The following is a 21,073-nucleotide window of genomic DNA, read 5'->3' as shown; positions in this document are numbered from 1 at the left end:
TTTTTAGAGATTAGAGTATGTTAGAGTTATACTGCATATATGTAAGAATTTTAAAATCAAATGTGCTGCAAAAATGCTACATAATTATATAATAACGTAGTCAAAAAAGTTTTTCAATAAGACTAAATTATTCATTGCATTCTACTAATTTATTCCATTTTTGTATACAATATTAAATCATATTTGTATGACATTAAAAATTTAAAAATGTTTTTAGTAAAAAAAAAATTATTTTTAATAATTCAGGAACTAAACAAATTGTACACTGTGATAACTTTACACAGTAGTATTTTTGTATAAGCCATTCAATATAACATAATGTATAGAAAATTTTAAGAGAAATTCATGTTCAATACCATAAAACTCTGAGATATTTTATATAATTTAGTATTAAATGATAATAGAAGAATGAAAAAATTGCATCTTCTAATCTCTTCTATCAACAAAAAAAGTATCAATAGGAGAATTGGCATATAAAGAGACTAGAGCAAAATAAAAAAAAAATTCCTACAATATTTCTCCAAAAGTTATATATACAATAAAGGAAAATCTCTTCAGTTAGAATGAAAAAAAAGAATATTTATTTTTTCATCATATTGAACATTACAACGATTAAAACATCAAAAAGGATGAAATCAGATTTCATCTAGAAACTCATATGTAGGATCATATTCTATGAGATGAATATTTAAAAGAAAAAGATAAAGAGCAAAAGTCTTTATACAATCGACTGATATCTATAATTCCTAAACAGTCTATGTGAAAATTAATACAACAAATTAGCGAAAATATGATAAATTTTTTATCCTTTTCTAGTATAACACACATGATTTAACATTTGATTGTACAAAAAACTATGCATTTCTGCATCATATACATTATTATACAAATAATGAGCTAATTAAATTTTTATCTTCATCTTCTAGCTGCACTATTCCTCTTGTTTTGTGATTTTTTACAAATTAGTTACCAAATTAAATCATCTATTTTTTAAAAATATGAATATCAGAAGCAACATGCTAATTTATTTCCATTTTTCCTAATCTTCTTTTTTAAGTTTTGTAATAAAATTTAATAAAGGTTGATAAATAAATGCTATTTATGCCTGAATCTGGAATGTACACTGCACAATATGAATATAAATGATACGGTATATGTATTCACAAATATGTATATATCTGTGATTTGATAGACAATTTCACCATCTCATATAAGCCAACACCAGAAATGTACAAATGTAAGATATTAACATTGAAGCGATTAAGTGAATCTTTTTACAAGTCATATACTATCTTAATAATGTACAATTAGGTTTTTGCTTTTAAATTATAGATTTTTCTAAAGAAAAGAAATTTTTTGAACATAAGAAAAGAATTTAATACTATTACAAAATTGTGATTGATATATATCTAAATATGTATCTTACATTAAAAAAACAAAAACCAATTATTTCTGTTATAACCTGTTCCCTGCATTGATGAGAATATAAATGCAGATGTAAAGATGTAGCTTGACAGTAAAATTTGCATATTATTAATATTAACCATAAAATTGCAATCAAAATTTATCTAATTACACATTTGAAATATATCCAGTATCATGAGAATACATGTATTGAACTTTACTTCAATAAAAATTCAATATCCTTAATACAAGATCAAGATTTATAGATAGATTTCAAAATTTATAAGGTAATGTAGAACATTGAAAGCTGTGTGATAAAACAACAAAAATTTGACAATACACAAAATAAATAATATGCGTTTATATCAAATTTGTGATAGACTGTGAATTCTTATGTATGTATATACAAGGAATTAAAAATATATTATTTTAAATTTGGTATCTCACATATTATATTTAACAGATTTTATTTTTTTTTAAGCAATAATGTGGAATTTCAGCAAAATGTAATGTAAAAACAATATATTGTTTAAAAAAATACTTAAAATTTATTTAACTGATTCGTATTATGGTTTTTTTATTAATTATTTCTCATGCCTATGTTATAAATTAAATAAAAATGACTATTGGTGGATATTGAATACTTTTCCCGTGATATTTTTTTCATCAGATATTGTCATTGCAAGGTGCAAAATATCAATTGTCAAATTACTAATGATATCAATATCCGAACATGATTATTACAAGAACTTTTTAATGACAAAATGAGTGGTGCTTGGATGTAACAGATTAGCTATATAGTTATCACTAACTGAAGAGGCAGTGCTCGGTAGCACGTTCCAAGTCCCAATTATATGAAGATAGAGCGACTCTCGCATTATGTTCTTCAATTCCCATATCTGTTAATCTTCTTATCTTGTCATCTAAATCAGGCATTTTTGCTGGTCCTGAAATCGATGTGAATCATATTTAGGTTCTCATATTATATACATAAAATATAAATATACATAGAAATACATCACGTACCACCTGCATATACAAATGTCCAATGTGTGGCAGTTTGACGAAACATTTCAGGATGTTCTTTATATTGTTTAGCGACTACTGCATCCTGAGGATCATCAGGCTCTGCTGCAGATAACAATGCTTGTAGCGACAGTAATACTGTACGTAGAGTCATTGCAGCAGCCCTTAAATATGAAAATAAAAATAAAGTTAGTCTATTATATAACTGTATGCTGTAGCCTTAATATTATATAAAATATGTGACAATAAAAAATATATTAATAAATATATTAATATAATATATTAATATAATAAATATAAATATAATATTTTTACTCAGCATGAGAACTAGCATGAGGTAGAATAAAAAGAGTTGATATATTTATTTTTTAAATTTGGTAGAAATACATACCATTGATCTTTTAAAATATCCAAACAAATAGCACCAGTAACGGAAGATATATTAGGATGCCATATTTTGGTTATAAAACGTACCTACAAAATAAGAATCTCCTTATTTATACAATGCATATTTTTTTAATTTTTACATCACATTACATTTTACAAAAAGACATAGATTTTCAAAAAAGAATATAAATAAATAATAATTATCTATTATATCTTTATCTATTATAAGTTTAAGAAAATAAAATAGAAATTAAAACTTAGAAACTTAATTAATATAATATTTAATAATTAATTCAATAATAGCTATAGATTCATATTTGTATTTATATAATTTAATTTCTTTTACTGTATATAACATAATCAGAAATAATGAAAGTTAACAGTACAAGTATTATTCACAAATTCTTTAAAAATATTAACTTACTTTGGGAGGATTGAATGGATATGTCTCGGGAACCTTAATTTCGAGCACAAAATTACCTCCTTCGTATGGCGTATCTGGTGGACCAGCAATTTCACCTTTTAATTCGGTAAGACTATCGTTGACCAATTCAACTTTAATCGCACATTTCGCTATCTATTACAAATATCAAATAAATAACATATTAGAAAATAAAGTTGTTACAAATATTTATTGCAGTTGTTATATAATAATTTGAGAACATTACATTTATTATATTTATGTTAGTCAACATGATTAAAACTAGCTTAAAATATATATTACATTATGAAAATTAATTGAATTTTATATGCTTTTTTTTTACTAAAGAATAAATATAAATGTAGCTACATTTCAGCAAAGATGATAATCATTAATTTATGACTTACAAATTATGAATTATAAATCCTTTAAATATAGAAAATAATCTTTGTAAAATTTTGTCTTATACATATAAATTTAAACTACAAAGATATATTAAAATGCATTAATTATATTGCGTAAAAAAACTGTAATTCCTAAGTAATAATTAAGCAATGGGTATGTATTGGCATATAAAATATTAATTTTATGTAATAAAAATAGAAATGTCTTTATGAATTTCAAAACAAGTGAAGCGTAAGAAGACTTGAAATCATAATAATATAACAATGGAATGTTTTGAACAGTTTCAATATACATATATGACACTTGTTTTTCAATCATCTGTTTTCCAGTGAGAAAAAATATAAAAAATGGTTACATGTCATTACAGCATGAATGAAAACTTATGAGAGTGACCAAACATATTGCTAAACTATGTTCCTGTGTGTGCGTAAAGTTTGCGTATGATTCTACGTCATAATTTTCGCAATAATTTTCAAAATAAACATGTAATCATAACCTATGACATTTAGCATGATAAGAGAAATCTCGACTACTCATAGTGATAATTCACAAAACTATCATGGTATGGCATTTGTGGTGCTTTGACGTAATTCAATTTCTTGAAGAGATATGTGAATACATTTTATCGCAACAAACCTTCATGTGAATATACAGAATGAGCAATTTGAAAAAGTGTAAAGCTATTAAAGGATCTCAATGCAGCCGAAATCTCAGACATCCTGGTGAGTGTATATTTCCACATTTATATATTCATTAATTTAAACAGATTATTAACTTAAAATAAAAAGATGTACACTACACATTAATATATATCACGATTGATAAACGCATGGTGTTTTGTTGACATAAAACATGCATCGAAGATGGAAAACAATCCAATAGAAATAATTTAATTGCTTTGAAATTAGTTTTAATAAAGTAATAACACGAGGTATCTGGAACGTAATAGACAACCAACACCCGATTACTCTCTTTCTCTTTCTCGTCGGATATCTTTGAAAAAGACCAAACATTTAGATGACAGTTGACAAGACGAGACGAGACGAGACGAGACAACAGATGATCGGCGATTTTTTTACCTAAATTGATATTTTAAACAATAAATGCGGATTACATTTCTATCGCATTTTAATAATTTTAATACCCGGAGATTTCCGGTCCCAGAGATTGCATAATACGTGGTACCAGCTTTTATCTGCCGTTCATTTATCGAGATCCACAAACCTGGCTCTCGCTCCATCTCTCTTTCTCTCTATACATTCACCACGACTTTTCGCTCACTCACCTCTTCGCTCTTTATAACCTCTTTGAATTCTCGTTTGATTCGCTGCGCCGCGATGTTCGCCATAGCTTCCGAATCGTTATGAACGGTTAGCACGATATCATTGTCGCTCGCGAATAAATGAACGCTTTCGTAGATTGTGCGTCCTCTCCAGGAATTCAGCGTCGCGGCATACGAGACGTATTTTCGCGCGATCTTGTAACCTGCCTGCGAATTTTGCCCGTCACCCCTGTGAACAGCCTTCGCCGTTCCTAACCCGTAACCCGTAGCTGTGTCGAGAAACTCACGCCGCCGCGTTACATACACATGCGATTTATCATTATTGCGATCAGCGCCGCCGGCGCCACATTGATAGGCCAAAAGTTGACTGTCACCCGTTCTCGCTTCTCGCGCCCGCCGCTCGCCGCTCGCCGCCCGCTCCTTTCGAATTTTGTCTAGGTTCACGTCGCGCCGCACGACGGCGCCCTTGCCAAATTCTACCCGTAATTTAGTTGTGCCATAATTGGCTATACATATATCTTGGTAGTCACATGTGCGTGCGCCAGTCGGTAGTCGGTAGATACATCTGCAGAAATACCGCACACCGCAATTATATTATTGTGTCCAGAGGTGACTTGAGGAAAAGGAATGGAGAATTGAAGTGTTTTTCAAGGTAATATCATTGACTTATTATATATATATACAGAGATTAACACGCAGAAAAATATAAGATTACGCGTTCAGAAAATGGAATTTTTGTGCAACATATATATCTGGTTTACGTTCCGAAGATGTCTTCTCCAAGAAATTTTATTCAATGGCGGTTCTGAAACATTTTCCAGACTCAGTACTGAGTAGATGATCTTCTCGAGTAAAATTTTTCTCGGCGTTGGAACGTAATCCTAATAAATTGCAGGAGATATCGCGATAATCTTATTAGTTTTCGATGCGTCGTGTTAAATAATTTCAAATAGAGGTTAAAAAAGATACTTAAAAAAAATAAATAAATAACCATTAAAATATACGGTGTTATTTTCGTTCGATTTTGCGAGGACGTCCGGCGCGGGGAGCGGAAACACGTGCGTGATTTGTCGCCGAAATCGGATATGGAAACGCGTTTCTGTTGCGCACGGATCTGATGAGACAAACGGAATAAAAAAAACGAACAAAAGAATCCGATGGGCAAAAAGTGATAGAGAGAGATAGGGAGCGCGCAAAAGACGCGAGACGCGACTCGGGTCGCTTTATCGATCATTAACGACGCACCCTTCGCGACAGACAGAGCGAAGCGCGCGCTTGGCCGGATGTATATATCTACAGTCTACAGTCGACGGTGTATATCTACGCAATACGTAAGTTCGAGAAGGCGTGTATGCCTAATCGCGTTTTATCAGAGAGATAACGAATTTTCGCAAACGTTTCTTAAGCACAAAAGACGAAATAAGCGAGGAACATCGGCTGCGATAAGAGCGAGCGCGGTGCTTTCGACGCGCTAATAGCGCGCGCGCGTAGGCGGAGCGTGATCCGAGCGACGTCACGTCCGGTACGAACGCCGAGCAACGATTGGCCGACCATTCCGGTGGTTTCTGTTTCAGTGATGCCCGTGTCGCAGCCAGTGCGTGCTAAGAGTTTGTTACGCGCAAACTTGGAAAATTCACGGGTGCGTGGCTTGCAGAGCAGGATGCCGAATATCAAGATCTTCAGCGGAACTTCGCATCCGGATCTCGCCCAGCGGATCGTAGATCGGCTCGGCATTGACATCGGCAAGGTTGTCACGAAGAAATTCAGCAACCTCGAGACATGGTAATGGCTTACGTTATCCCGCCGTAACCACGTTTTGTATATCGCCAATTTACACGAGGCTCTAGCAATATAACCGCGACATGTCATTGCACGCGGATCGTGTAATTTTCGCTCCGCCGAGCTTCTCGCGCGAAAGCCGTCGCGTTTCGCGACTTTTTGTCCTGACATTCATACATTTTGCGACTTATTTTCTTCGGGGAAACGAACCAACACTCCGAAAAATTCCGATTCTATAACTCGATACCCACGTGCCACAAGTATCGATTCGCGGCGTAACATCTCGATACGAACAAAAGATGCGAAACACGTGCACTCAAAATTTTCCAAATTTTAAAAATATGCGCTATAAAGATTACATGTAGATTACGTGAGACCGAAATACGTCACAAAGATTGATAAATGAGAAAAGTTTCATAATCACTCTCCGTATCAAACGTTTAATAGTACTCAAATATTAATATAGATTTTTTCATTTATCGGAAATTATTTCAATATTTGTTATAATGTTATTTTTTATCTTGTACTTTTTTATTGGTAAAGAAAATTTGAAACTTTGCTTAACATGCTTTGTATATTGTTCTTCTGAATTGAAAAAATAACATATTTTATCATATTTAGTGTGGAGATAGGAGAATCTGTCCGTGGCGAAGATGTGTATATCGTACAAAGTGGAAGTGGCGAGGTGAATGACAATCTAATGGAGCTCCTGATTATGATCAACGCTTGCAAAATTGCCTCTGCATCCCGAGTGACAGCAGTCATTCCTTGTTTTCCTTATGCAAGGCAGGATAAAAAAGATAAGGTAAGATAAAGAGATAAAAAATGGTTATTTGTTTTACTAGATTTGCGCTCTAGTTAATAAAATAGATACAAGTATACAAACTAATAGTAATACTAATTTTAATTATAATGCTTTAGCTTAGTTATTTTTAAATAAAAATATATTTAGGCAACTAGAACCTATCATTAAGCACTGATGTTAGTATGACATTACTTAAAATATATTCTTTGTGGTCAACTTTTAACTAAGGAAGATTTGAATAAGAGTTGGAATCATTCTGAAAGCGAATTTCTTGATTATTACAAGTAATATACTTTAAGCACTGTATCATATAAATATCAATGCTTGACAATTTCTTGTACTGGCCTAAATATTATTCCGATAGATTTTTCTAAGGGAGAGAGAAGAAAAACAAGCCAATCTTGATTTGTTTGAATTATTTTTGTTTTATACTCTCTCTATCGGGTATAAATATCAATAAATTAATAATTTCTACTAATATATTAAAATATTATATTTCTGGTCAAAAATTTGTATGTGTAGAAAATTTTATTCTTGAAATAGTTTTGAAGGTGATATTTATATTGGAAAATACCTTTGTAAATTAGTAATATCTTATCAAAAACTAAACCATACATCACATACATATATACCCTAACAACACACATGTTCAAAATATGTTTTTTCCAACAAAACATGTTTTAACATCCTATAAATCTCTTAAACATCTTTTAAACATGTGTACTGTTTGGGCATATATATATATATATATATATATAATTTTATTGTATATATACATTATAAATATGTATATATGCAGGATTTCTAAGTAAGTACAATTTTAAGAAGATATTTCTTGGCTTATTTTATGAAAAAAATATTCTATGATGTCCTAAAGTACATTGTTCTCAAAGTACAGGGGATTAAATTTGAGAAAAAAAAAGAGAGTAAAAATTTCAAAAATCTAAAAAAACATTTATAGGTATTTTATTCTTTGATGTATGGTATTAAAAACCATTTTTTACTGTCCATGAAACATTTTTAAATTTATCAGTACTGAAAAATGGTTCTTCCCTATCAGCACACATGTTCAAAAGATGTTTATAAGAGATCCATAGAATGTTAAAACATTTTAATATCCTGTGAATCTCTTATGGACATTTTTTGAACATGTGTGCTGATTGGGTTAGTACCACATGTATGCACACTGAATAAAATATCTTTAAGCTCTATTTTTTTAGATTTTTGTAATTAAAAATTTTTTTTTCCCAAATTTGACACTATTTTTAAAACAAAGCACTTTAGAACATATCTTTATAAAATAAGCTAAAAAATATCTCCTTAAATTTTTTGTACTTAGGAGTCACCTTGTTACATATCTATGTATATATCTACAATTAGTCTTGCAATAGCAATCATATTAATATGTATTTAATTAACTATCAAATTATCCACCAATTAATATAATCACAGTCTACGTATAAATAAACAGATATTAATTTCACTAATTCCCACATTTGCATAATATTTAAAGAGTAGTAACGTTATTTTTAAAAAATGCAACATAAATTTGCGCAATAATTTTTTCAATGAAGCTGAAGTGTGTCTCATGGATATTCATATAGGTAATTAATATACACATAAAATTTCTCATTTTTATTTTATATGATTTCTTATTTAAGAATATCTCTACTTTTTTAATATATATGATACAAGTACAACAAGGCGTTTATATTGTAATATATATATATAAAACTTTTTGTAAAATGTGTTTTCAGTTTCTTTTCTAAGTATTTAATATTATCGTAAAAGTTTATGTTTTGAGTAAAGACGGCAAAAATAATGAGGAAATGTCGTCTTGAAGAAGAAGCTATATTTTTTTAATGTATCTTCACAGGGCAATGATGGTGGAGACTCTAAAAATCAGATTGTCATGAAGTCGAACGAGTGGAAATTCAGGGTAACTGCGGCGGTCTTTTTTTATCTGTTATCTTCTTACTTTCTCATAGCTTTTAACAGACCAGTGGAGTAATATCATTTTTGGAACGCAAAACTCGAATTCATTATCATATATAAAATATGCTTATATTCTGCCAGCTTTACGTCATTGGGCTGCACCAGATAGGAGAGAGATACACTTGTGTATTACTGGAGTTTCATTATTCATTGATTGTCATAATTTATTTTTTATATTCTTCAGAGATATATTTTTGCTTTTCTAATAGGAAAAATTATAACTAATAAAAACATCTTTTATGTGAAAGTAAATGTATCATATATTAGCTATTGATTTACAATTGCAACATAATTTCATGTTATAAGAATAAATAACTTTTATATAAATGATATATGATTGAAAAATTTACACAAATTTACACAAGTATATAAAAGATACTCTGTTCTTTTTAAATCATTTATTTTAAATTGAAAATAAATGATTTAATGAATGAATTAATAAATGATGAAACATGTAAGCTGTGTATGTGAAATTTGTAATAACATTTCAATATTGTGTACATTATGTAAATGTTATATCAAAATTATTATTCTAAATGAACTATATCATTTATATAACCATTTATCAAGCATGAGTTACACTTCTACTAAGTTATGTTAAATCAGATTTGCGTCATTAGAATTTTATTTTGAAATAAACACTCGTTGCTTTTAGTATTAACATCTATATATCATTTTGAAACACAGACAAAAATATAGGTGATTGTAATATATTATGCATATATATAGAGATATAATTTTTAACAATTTATCATTACTAGTGCAATCACGATAAAATGTTTGTAACAAAACAAATAGCAAATGTTTTAGACATTTGAGCACTGCAAATGCATACATTTCAAGCATGTTATTCAATAATAAGGTTATCAAACATTGGATAACCCGGATGGGTGTTGCAAAACTCGTGCTAGATTTCTCTGAGGGGGGTCTTGTGTGCACATTTTTGTTGTATCATAACAATAATACTTAGTTTATCAATCTCTGATGTATCTTATTTGGTTAATGTTATATACATAAATAAGATTTCTTATGTACATATATATATAGTTTTTTATTATTAATTTAATTATATTTGTTTTAAAGTAAAATTATAATATAAATAAAAATATTTTAAGTAAAAATTTATTTAAAATATATTTACATGATATTTTTATATATTAATTTACAACAAAAAAGAGCACTCTTAAATATTAACTGGGTATTGCATGAGATTAATATGTAAGGTAAACTAAAAAATTCTGTAATTTTGAATCAGTTATTGTATTAGACAGTTATCAGCTGACATTTGTTATATTTTTAAATTATTTTATGAAGTGAAAAGATAAGACATATTATTGACTATAATGCTTAGAAAAGAAAATTTGTGCATATCTTTTTAAGATTCTGAATAGTTGGGTATTTTCAGGATATTCTGCCCGACCTGTCTACAGTGAGTATAATAGCAACGAGATTGTCGAGTGCGGCGTTTGCAATGATAACTCGATCAATCAGTCGATTTGTACTATTGATTTTTGAAATTAAGATGAAAATTTTCTTTGTAGGACTAACCAAACTTATATATCGTTGCTATACAACACATTGGTATCCCCGTGAATGAATGAATGAATGAAATATTTGGTCAAAGCATATTGTATCCGAATGAGAGGGCAAAATATTAATATAATAGCAGTACATTCGCTGTACATTGCTCGCAATTAGTATAATGGGGTACGCGTACATGTATGTTTCATTGGGTACTAATTATTGAGGCTTAAATCAGTGTTATTGTCCGAGTGCACTAATCAAGTATCGCCCATCCTTATTAATGCTTAAATAGTGTAGGAATGTGTCAATGTGTTTTTTTTTTTATTTTCATAATAACTTATCCTATCAATATAGTAATTGTGAAAACATACTTTGAAATGATAATGGTCTTTTCAATTTTATGTACAACACTCATATATTACAAGTGATATGTTAAAAATATTCCATTATTTGCACAATGCATTTCTTTATTGAAGACAATGTATTAATACGGATATACTCTTTAATTTATAATTATAAATTCTCTTTGTTTATGTATAATTTTGCACACAATGTTACGAGATATGCACTCGCGATATATATATATACATACTGATATATCTATTTTTATATTTGTGGTATGTATTTATACATATCTATTATCAATGTTTGCCCTCTTGTTCATCTCATACTATCCTTTGCTATATAAGGGTAAGGGACCGAGATGCATTGTGTTTCGTTTTGCGTTCATAATTTTAGATATTTTGCTTCACTTACAATAGTTATTTAGAGTCTAACTGGGGTGCATTTGCAACGTTGTTTTCTTGTCAAGATTTATTCTTTATAAATGTATATCTTCTGAGAAAAAAATAATTTTTTACTACGTGGCCATTGTATTTATATTTTGTCCCCTCTGAGAAAAAGAAAATCTCTTTCGGCAAATTGTTTTCAATATTTAGCAAAAATCAAATTTTATATCTTTAAAAAAAATAAATGCCTCATGGGCAGTCGAGATAAATTAATGTTGTATTCTGTGAAATTTTTGTTCAGTTCAAAAGATAGCAAATAGATTGGGGCTGATAACTTTTTTCAATTTTTTATGTTTTCTCGGCGTGCATTTATGAGATTTTAATAGCAATTTCTTTAAATTGCAGGATATTTCCAGTTGCAAATGGACTTGAAGGACTCGTCCGAATTCTCGAAATTTATCTTATTGAAATGTGTTTTACAGAGTCGCGCGCCGATCTCCGCGAAGCTGGTGGCGAATATGCTTTCTGTAGCGGGTGCTGATCACATTATCACAATGGACTTGCACGCTAGTCAAATACAAGGATTCTTTGATATCCCGGTAGATAATTTATTTGCTGAGCCAGCTGTCCTCAAATGGATTAAGGAGAATATTGTTGAATGGCGAAATAGTATCATTGTCTCTCCTGATGCGGGCGGCGCCAAGAGGTAAGTAATCAGAGGGGAAAAGAAAAAGAGAATTTTAATCAAAGATATTATTTATTTTTTTATTTTACAGAGTCACATCTATCGCGGATCGATTAAATGTTGAGTTTGCGCTTATACATAAAGAAAGGAAAAAGGCGAATGAAGTCGCTAGTATGGTATTAGTCGGTGACGTCAAAGACAGAGTTGCGATCCTCGTAGACGATATGGCCGATACCTGCGGTACTATCTGTCATGCGGCGGAAAAGTTGTTAGAAGCTGGTGCTACGAAGGTTTACGCAATACTAACGCATGGTATATTCAGCGGCCCAGCAATTAGTAGGATTAACAACGCTTGTTTCGAGGCTGTGGTAGTGACTAATACTATTCCCCAAGATGGTCACATGAAAGATTGCCCAAAGATTCAGGTAACTGCCACTTAAGAAATCATATATAAAATTCTTTCTTTCTACTGCGATAATAACGATGGTAATGATAATATTGTAGAGATTAATTTAATTATAACATGACACTGATTTTATCTTTCAGTGCATTGACGTGTCGATGATGTTTGCCGAAGCCGTAAGGCGGACGCATAATGGTGAATCTGTATCATATCTGTTTTCAAATGTACCATATTAGATCAGAATCTTTCTACTTCAAATTAAGATTTATATTAGTTATATTTTTTCATGAATTTGTAACAGTAAATTTGACATTAATCGATGTGGAATCATGATAAATTTTTAGAAGACTAGATTTAGATATATAAGCCGATTTTTTTTTTCCTTCAAATTTAGTATAAAGTATTCTTTGAATTTCTAGACAGTAGAAAAAAATATATAATTTTTTGTCTTGCTCGAATCTTGTTGCAAACAAAGTTGGAGTTTTTGCTGTATATAACTTATAGCATCCTCTTCACTTGTCTGACTTAAAAGAATAAAAGAAGACTTGATCTCTTAATAACAAGATTATTAACAATTTAGTAAATCACAAGGATGCTTGTAAATTATGATTAAAATGCCCTTAATGTGTGTGTGTCACACATAATATTTAAATAACAATTTATTGCCCATATTTAAATAAAAATTTTAGATCTGTAATATCCCTCCATAGAGAAAAACTTTTTTATATATTAATGCTAAAATCACACATAAATAAATTTTTAATTATGTTAAAATGATCCCATTGTGTTGTGATTATCATGTAGGTAATAAGGATATAGCATTGGTCATGTTTTTTTAATATGATAATGATAATTTAATATATCTGTCATATTACAATTTTAAAAAAATTGTAATGTTGGTTTTGCTTTTGTTTTATTTGGAAAATAATATTAGGCCAACATAATTTAGTTTAATATGACTATAATAATATATGATATCAAACTTCTTATTCAATGGAAACAATATTATTTGTTACTCTATTAGGTGTAGCAATAAATGTACAAAGATAATATATATTAAAGAAGCATATATGTTTGTGAAATACTACAAAATTCTTTTTTTAATATTAAATTGTTTAGCTTTCATCAAGATTTGACCACTTAAGTTTAAGAAACACATATTATAATTGTGTTAAAAATATTGTATTTGATTGAATCATACTTGAAAAATGAAAATTTTATTTATATCAGATAAAAGAAGCAAAGGTAATATATAATTTTTAGAAAAAAAGAGATTGCACAATTTTATGGATATCTTATTTTTAATATTATTAAGGTATTAAATCATTACAAATTGTATGAAAAAGAAAAACAAATTATTACTTATATTGTATGCTTTATGCAATATATTAAATTAAGGTATGAGAAACTTCTCTATATGTAATATTATATCTCTATATAATTGTACGTAGATTATGTACGAATTTTTCTCAAGTTTGTAAGAAAATTTCAAAGTGTTCTTATATTGATGTTATCTAATCTGATAGTTTATGATTTTTGAACACCGGGAGGCAATGTTATATCAAATACTATTGGTGAATTACTTGGCAGATAATTCAAATCACATGTAGATGCATTGATGTATATTATTTTGCCATCTGACGATATGCCATATCCTGTAAGATAAAATAATATAGAATAAATATTGTCATACATATATATTCAAATTTTGTAGTTAAGATTTTATTATACCTTCATGTATATGACCAAATACATGGTATTTGGGTTTCACACGATTTTGCACCGTTGACAATAACTCCACGCATCCAGCGCGTACTCCGGTACAGCATAGATCTCCATGACCTACAGGAGGAGTGTGTGTTACAAGGATATCTGTATCTGATGGAATCAGCTCCCATTTTGACAAACATGCTTCTCCACGTGGCACGTTAAACGCCCACTTACAAAATTCTGGTTGCCTAAGATTTCAATGAAATATCCTTTAGAAATAAAGAGTCTCTTATACCTGAAATTATTTTCTACAATTTTTTTCTATGTTTAAGATAGTCACAATTTTTGATACAATTTTGATGATTTAGCTTTTACAATCTATCACAATATGGACAAGCTACAAATATATTTTATGTATATTGTTTAATCTTGAAATATATGAAAAATCTTTTTCGTAATATTTTAAAAACAATACAAAAATGGTTAGAAACAAAATCTTAACTTTTTTAATTTTGAGTTACGTAAATTTTTACTTTAATAAGCCTACATATATATTTATTTGTTACTAAGTTTTTTAGCAATTTTACAAAGTATTTACCATGGAGTACCATATATCTTGATTCCATGTACTATAATCTCTGAATCTTCCAAATATGTACAGTTTGTCAAATAATCTTTAACATTAGTAGTTTTAATAGCTTCAGCGAGAGTATCTTTTGACATACCCAAGGTGGGTATATTGTCGAGTATGCTGGTTCCAGTATGTTTCTGATGATCCCCACTGGTATGTACAGAAAAGGGATGTGTAAAAGTAGGATCAAAGCTAAGCTCATGATTGCCAGCTATAACTATTTTATATTTATGTGGTAAATTACCTAAAATTATACAACATGTATTAGTATTTTTACGATTTAAAATATTAAAAAATTCAAGATGCCATTAATGAATAAAAATATACTGATTCTCTCTGGTTACAGGTTCTTTAGATTTATTACTCATTGAATTATTGTAATAAAATATTGATTAATATATGTGCCTATATTATATATTAATGTACCTATCCAATTGTTAAATTCTATGACTTCTTGCAAACTACCACATTTCGTAAAATCTCCGGCGTGGATGAAAACGTCTCCGATGGGTATATCAAATTTTATGAACGGTGTGAGCGAGTGTGTATCGCTCATACATACTACGCGTAACTAGAAAATTAAAATTTATCGTTTTAAATGAAATATATGTTACTTAGATAGATATATTTGTGTTAGCAATTGTCAAAATAAGAGATATCAAAATTCTGCATACAAAAGTATAAAATAAATTTAACAAGATATTTTTGAGGTTAACATACATATATTTTTTTGTATAAAAATATCAGGACGGTAAAATATATCAAACGTACTTTATCGCTCGGTGCCTCGGTCGTCGGTAATTTAGCATTTATTTTAACAACTTTTTGATACTGAGATAACTCACGCCAGGCTGCTGTCGGGTCAGCTGTCAATGGATGAATAGCTATTTTCATGCTGAACAACTAAATGTGACAACCACTACGTCGCTATTATACACGAGATTCATTCGTATTTTCTTGAAAGCGCGCTCTCTTTTCACACTTAAACTGCATATTAAATGTGTTTTTTGTCACATAAAACGAACCAAATATTCGTATACTTTTGACATTTAATGGGTACTTACGGCTTCTCATTTAAGATTAGGAACTTTTAGTTCGACATACCAATAATATATACATATAGATGTTCAAACGCATTATTACACGGGGTGCAAAATTACACTTTTCATGATTCTTGCTATTGTTAGATATAATTATTGTGATGTTTTATATAAATAAAATGTTTAAAAATTTTATTTTATTATTGTTTAATGAATAAAACTAAACATATAATAAATATAATAAAAATAAAACTAAATTTTAAAATTACTTTTTTCTAATTTTTATTCTAATAAATAGTACAATACTACATTATATCATCATATATTTATAACTGGGTACAATAGAGTTTTTTTCTCTGAAAGAAAAGGTACAAAGTATTTAACAATTTTACAGATAATGTTAAACGTTGTTTTCCGTGATTATTTTTATCCGATTATTTTTGTCTGCATTTAGAGGTATCGTTAGCAATTATTGTTTGGCGTTTTTCTTTTGTAAATCTTCAAGACTCTTTGCAATCATAGCCTGCAGTTCAGCAGGATTATTTTTTGTATACCAATCGATTACGAAATCCAAAATTTGCTTTTGCTTTTCAGTACATTTCCTACATTCGGTTTGTAAAGCATCGCCAAAAATCTCTGAAAACAAAATAAAAAAAGCTTAAGATTTATTGCTTTTAATTATTCATTATAATTGATCACATTTTCATTATAAGTCCTAAACGCTTTTTAATAATAACTGTATATAGAATTATTATAAGAGTAAAAGCTTTTTAATAATATGTAACTATATTGAATCTATAATAAAAATTGTGCACACAAAGTAAAAAATATACAGAAATGTAGAAAGATATTTAAGAAATAACGCGATAGTTTTACAGTTTTGTTGTAAAAAAAAGAATCTAAAAAAGTCTAAAAATTAATTTTATTCTGTCATACTTCTAAGAAACGGGCTCTTCAAAAATCTTTTTAAAAATTTATATAGAAATAAATAATATAAGTATACATATATAGATAAAGAATTTTGTTATTACAACAAAAATTGTTATTGTCAAGATTACATATTTGATATGAAATATCTATATTTTAATTAATTATTTGATATTTTAATAAATTTTTTTTAATTATTTGAAATTTTATTATTTTTTGATAGTAAAACAAAAAATCTTATTAAATAAATGTAAAACATAAATTTACCTATGCAAATTTAATTTATTGCTAAAATAAAATAATCTATTATTAAGAAATGAATAATAGATTTGACTGTTAAAGCAAAACTATCATTTTTTTTATGACAATAAAAATCATTGTTACTGTAAAAAAATAAATTACGTTAATAAGTAAAAATTACTTTTAGCAAATAAAATTAGTCTTTTAATAATTTTTTTAATTATTTGTATGATAATTGATAAAATTTACTATATCATAAAATGTACTATAATAATATATAGTGCCAACAAACTCTTTTTCTATGTAGGTAAAATATATTTCTTATACTTGTAGATTTAATGCATGTATGCAAAACGTATTAAAGTACATTCCATTTTGACTATGTTATTTTCATACGAGGCAAATTATTTAAACAAATAAGTATACATGGAATCGATCTTTTCTTAATGAAAATTCAAATCGTCATATGGAATTTTTTAAAGTAATTTTTCAGAATTTTTAAGATTTCTCTCACACGCGCGCGCGCACACACACACACACACACAACACATACACACACACTTAAAATTAAAAATCTATAAAAATTATATAATTTGAAATTAATTGAAATATTGTTGCTTGCTCTTTTATACATTTAACTTACATTAGTAAAAATCTTATTTTCAGTCGCTAAATATTTAAAAAGTATATTTGACTGTTATTATTTTAAAAAATTGATTCTAAAAAATTAAAACACTTGCAAAGAAAAACTAAAGCAAGATTCTGTGTATTTGTAATATATATTAATAAATATACCTTTAAAGAATTTTGCATCAGCTGTTCTGCACGGTGCAATATCCATCATACATTTATAATATTGTCGTCGTAGTTTGGGATTATTAAAAACTGCGTTGATATCAACATCGTCGAACTGACTGGAATATAATTCCTCTGCGAAAACGCATACTAATGCGATACCAATGATCGCTATGATGTAACTTAGCCGAGCCATTATTTCTTTTACTTTTACTCTAACTCTCGCAAAAAGATACTGAGATCTCAATGAAGATTACGTCTTATTTATACGATCTGGCTGATTGATGTGATTGGTGAGATAAAAAAAAACTTGTTTTCTACGAGATGGTCATAGTACAATTAGATGATGTATTATCATCCTATTTAATTACGAATGAAATAAAAAGAAAGATATAAAGAGAATCGATTGACGAAGGTTTAGAAATTACATTTTAGCTAAAATATTTTTAATTATAGTATGTCATTGTTGCATGTTACCCAGTGAGAAAGGACCTATCGAGTCGTCATCGAATTGACGTCGAATTGATGTAAATTGCATTGATTCGATATCAATTTGATGTCGATTTGATGGTCATTTCTCACTGGGTATATAATGACAAATTATATGACATATTTAAAAAAGTATATATTCATTTCAAAACTTTTCATTTTCTGTGAACTTAAGACTATAATAGCTCACTATTTATTATATACATACATTATTCATATATTATAATATCTTGTCTTTCTCTTTTAAATAGTGTTTTTGTTGCTTTTCTTTTCTAAATAAGATGCAAATTAATAAGAAAGAAATAAATAGTAATTTATTCTTTCAAATGGTAATGGTAATGGTCTTTCAAAATTCGTAAAGTGTGTATAATAGATGTAATAGATCTTCATACAATATATATGTATATATGAAAAAATATGATTTTTTTTTGTAAATATAACCAAAGAATATATCTTATAAATAGATATTAACATCTAATATCTAGGCTTTATAAATAGATAAGAAAAAAATACCTTTTCAGAATTTTATTTTAATTGTTTAATTCTCTTAAATAGATAAATAATAATCTTATTCTTTTTATAATTACTTCAAGTAATTTCATTTAATTTCGGACTTTATTTCGTGAGTTTTTCTGTGAAGAACAAACATTTACAAAAATAAATATTTCCTTCTTTAGAAATATACAGATAAATGAGCTTTTTAGAGATTCGATCGAGTTAGGCATACGATGAATTGCATTCGTAAATACTAAATTCTTTAATTTTACCCCTAAATTATGAAAGAGTTTAACAGCAGAAAACACAAAATATTGTTACGGATGCAAGACAGACAATAACATCATTGTATTTTTCCATCAATTATACATGAGATAAACTGGAAAATATAATACTGTTCAACAATTATTCATGGATAAATTTTCATTAATTATTCATGAGAATTTTCTGGAGATGATCTTATACGAACAAAGTATTTATTGCATAAAGATCGTGATACGATAAAAAAACTATGTATATCGTATATAAGTATCCTGAATGAAATACGAAGTGCTTATATCAAAGATTATTTGTAGAATCTTTCAAAAATTCTTAAAATTCTAATAATTCTTACTTTTATTATTAACATTATTATTTTGCAAGACTAATAAGAACTATAAATTTATCTTTTTATTTGATAAAAAGTCAATAAGATGTTAATCGTTTTCTGTGAACAGTTTTCGAAATGTACATACAGTCGGACCTCTTATTCTACATTTTCGGTCCGGAATCTTCCGCTTAAACTTCTGATCCTACGACAAAAATTTGAGAGTGGGGGTATAATTCCCCTTTCGCGGTCGTAGCATGAGAGGATTTTTTGTCGTAGGATAAGAGGTTTCGTAGCATAAGAGGGTCATAGGATAAGAGGTCCGACTGTACATCAAAATGCAAAATTGGAAGGATATTACATAATATTTCGCTTTAAATAAATTTCACATTAGTTTTATCTTTTAATATTAGCGCGTTTTATTTGTTTTCTTTTACGTCACATACACAGTAGTAAGTGTAAGAATTTCTTAATTTATGATTCTTGATTTGTGTAATTGTTTAAGAAATCATATTTATTAATATACAGGGTGTAAAGATTGAATCAACGTTCGTGAGCACGTAAAGCGTATTAAACTGAACAGAAAAGTCCTTTACCGTTTTGCGATTTTTGCAATAATTATTGAGAAATTAATTAAAAAATATCGATCAATTCGCGCTAATATATTAGCGCTCTCCGAAAAGACAGCCCGCTGTCACGTGGTCGCTAGAAGCACAACGAGAAGAGACAGCTTACTGTTACTCGGTTACTAATAACCGCGTGACAGCGGGCTGGTTTTTCTCGCCGCGTGCTAATACTCACATGAATTGGTCGATATTTTTTAATTAATCTCTCAATAATTATTGCAAAAATCGCAAAATGGTAAAGGACTTTTCTGTTCAGTTCAATGCACTCTACCTGCTCACGAGCGTTAATTCAATCTTTACCGGGCACCCTATATACATTTACATTCAACTCAATTATAAATTCATCTGTCACAACATGAGATATAGTCGTTATTAACATATTTGCGATTAATATTTTTAGTATAATTTATAGAAATCTGTGGCCATGTGTTATGTGAAAGAATTAAAACAAAAATATCTGTCCAAAGAAAAAGTCAATATATATAGAATCACGGAAAACTAAAGATTTTTAAAATGAAATAAATAAATGAAATATAATTTTAATATTTTTATTTCTTGTCAGATAACAATAGAATATAGAATGCTCTTTGAGTATATTATTTGATCTTGTTCATTTTATAAAATTAAAAAATTTTATATTTGTTGAATGTCCTTCGCATTTATCTTACATTGTTCTAATCTCTTACGTAG

At 28.6% G+C, this 21,073-nt stretch overlaps 4 protein-coding genes across 8 annotated transcripts; 1 reads left to right on the top strand and 3 right to left on the bottom strand.

The window, feature by feature from the left end:
- Positions 1-962: 962 nt before the first annotated feature.
- On the bottom strand, positions 963-5,268 carry Ubc4 (ubiquitin conjugating enzyme 4). Its single transcript, XM_072910089.1, has 5 exons — positions 4,929-5,268; positions 3,242-3,394; positions 2,822-2,904; positions 2,431-2,594; positions 963-2,351 (listed from the first exon to the last, which is right to left on the bottom strand). Exons 1-5 carry the CDS (start codon positions 4,989-4,991, stop codon positions 2,212-2,214), a joined length of 603 nt encoding a protein of 200 aa, XP_072766190.1. The 5' UTR covers positions 4,992-5,268; the 3' UTR covers positions 963-2,211.
- Prps (phosphoribosyl pyrophosphate synthetase) lies at positions 4,203-14,550 on the top strand. 4 transcript variants are annotated; one of them, XM_072910040.1, is made up of 7 exons: positions 4,203-4,365; positions 6,500-6,707; positions 7,326-7,509; positions 9,386-9,448; positions 12,239-12,462; positions 12,533-12,866; positions 12,988-14,550. In XM_072910040.1, the coding sequence occupies exons 1-7, from the start codon at positions 4,299-4,301 to the stop codon at positions 13,078-13,080; spliced, it is 1,173 nt and encodes a 390-aa protein (XP_072766141.1). In that variant the 5' UTR covers positions 4,203-4,298; the 3' UTR covers positions 13,081-14,550. The 4 variants fall into 4 exon arrangements, with proteins under 4 accessions (XP_072766141.1, XP_072766150.1, XP_072766160.1 ...); XM_072910059.1 differs by lacking the exon at positions 4,203-4,365 and adding an exon at positions 5,437-5,577; XM_072910066.1 differs by lacking the exon at positions 4,203-4,365 and adding an exon at positions 5,707-6,256.
- LOC140675497 (metallophosphoesterase domain-containing protein 1) lies at positions 14,363-16,359 on the bottom strand. 2 transcript variants are annotated; one of them, XM_072910068.1, is made up of 5 exons: positions 15,957-16,359; positions 15,612-15,756; positions 15,153-15,429; positions 14,576-14,802; positions 14,363-14,499 (listed from the first exon to the last, which is right to left on the bottom strand). In XM_072910068.1, exons 1-5 carry the CDS (start codon positions 16,077-16,079, stop codon positions 14,372-14,374), a joined length of 900 nt encoding a protein of 299 aa, XP_072766169.1. In that variant the 5' UTR covers positions 16,080-16,359; the 3' UTR covers positions 14,363-14,371. The 2 variants fall into 2 exon arrangements, with proteins under 2 accessions (XP_072766169.1, XP_072766174.1); XM_072910073.1 differs by having other exon boundaries at positions 16,031-16,359.
- A 299-nt stretch (positions 16,360-16,658) lies between these two features.
- On the bottom strand, positions 16,659-18,424 carry LOC140675507 (ejaculatory bulb-specific protein 3-like). Its single transcript, XM_072910104.1, has 2 exons — positions 18,188-18,424; positions 16,659-16,861 (listed from the first exon to the last, which is right to left on the bottom strand). The coding sequence occupies exons 1-2, from the start codon at positions 18,381-18,383 to the stop codon at positions 16,695-16,697; spliced, it is 363 nt and encodes a 120-aa protein (XP_072766205.1). The 5' UTR covers positions 18,384-18,424; the 3' UTR covers positions 16,659-16,694.
- Between the last annotated feature and the right edge of the window lie 2,649 nt (positions 18,425-21,073).

Source organism: Anoplolepis gracilipes, chromosome 2, assembly GCF_047496725.1.
Source record: "Anoplolepis gracilipes chromosome 2, ASM4749672v1, whole genome shotgun sequence".
In the NCBI taxonomy this organism is placed as follows: Eukaryota; Metazoa; Arthropoda; class Insecta; order Hymenoptera; family Formicidae; genus Anoplolepis; species Anoplolepis gracilipes.
This window is presented reverse-complemented; position numbering and strand designations above follow the sequence as displayed.

Bases quoted from the DNA above. Each gene is read 5' to 3' on its own strand.
- Prps (XM_072910040.1), top strand. From the start codon at position 4,299: ATGAGCAATTTGAAAAAGTGTAAAGCTATTAAAGGATCTCAATGCAGC. The intron at 6,708-7,325 runs GTAATGGCTTAC...TATCATATTTAG, and splicing joins TTCAGCAACCTCGAGACATG to TGTGGAGATAGGAGAATCTG. The intron at 9,449-12,238 runs GTAACTGCGGCG...TGTGTTTTACAG, and splicing joins CGAACGAGTGGAAATTCAGG to AGTCGCGCGCCGATCTCCGC.
- Ubc4 (XM_072910089.1), bottom strand. From the start codon at position 4,991: ATGGCGAACATCGCGGCGCAGCGAATCAAACGAGAATTCAAAGAGGTT. The intron at 2,595-2,821 runs GTATGTATTTCT...TTCATATTTAAG, and splicing joins GATATTTTAAAAGATCAATG to GGCTGCTGCAATGACTCTAC. The intron at 2,352-2,430 runs GTACGTGATGTA...CATCGATTTCAG, and splicing joins GACATTTGTATATGCAGGTG to GACCAGCAAAAATGCCTGAT.
- LOC140675497 (XM_072910068.1), bottom strand. From the start codon at position 16,079: ATGAAAATAGCTATTCATCCATTGACAGCTGACCCGACAGCAGCCTGG. The intron at 15,430-15,611 runs GTACATTAATAT...GTATAATTTTAG, and splicing joins AGAATTTAACAATTGGATAG to GTAATTTACCACATAAATAT. The intron at 14,500-14,575 runs GTATAATAAAAT...TTTATCTTACAG, and splicing joins ATTTGGTCATATACATGAAG to GATATGGCATATCGTCAGAT.
- LOC140675507 (XM_072910104.1), bottom strand. From the start codon at position 18,383: ATGGCTCGGCTAAGTTACATCATAGCGATCATTGGTATCGCATTAGTA. The intron at 16,862-18,187 runs GTATATTTATTA...TTTTGTTTTCAG, and splicing joins TGATGCAAAATTCTTTAAAG to AGATTTTTGGCGATGCTTTA.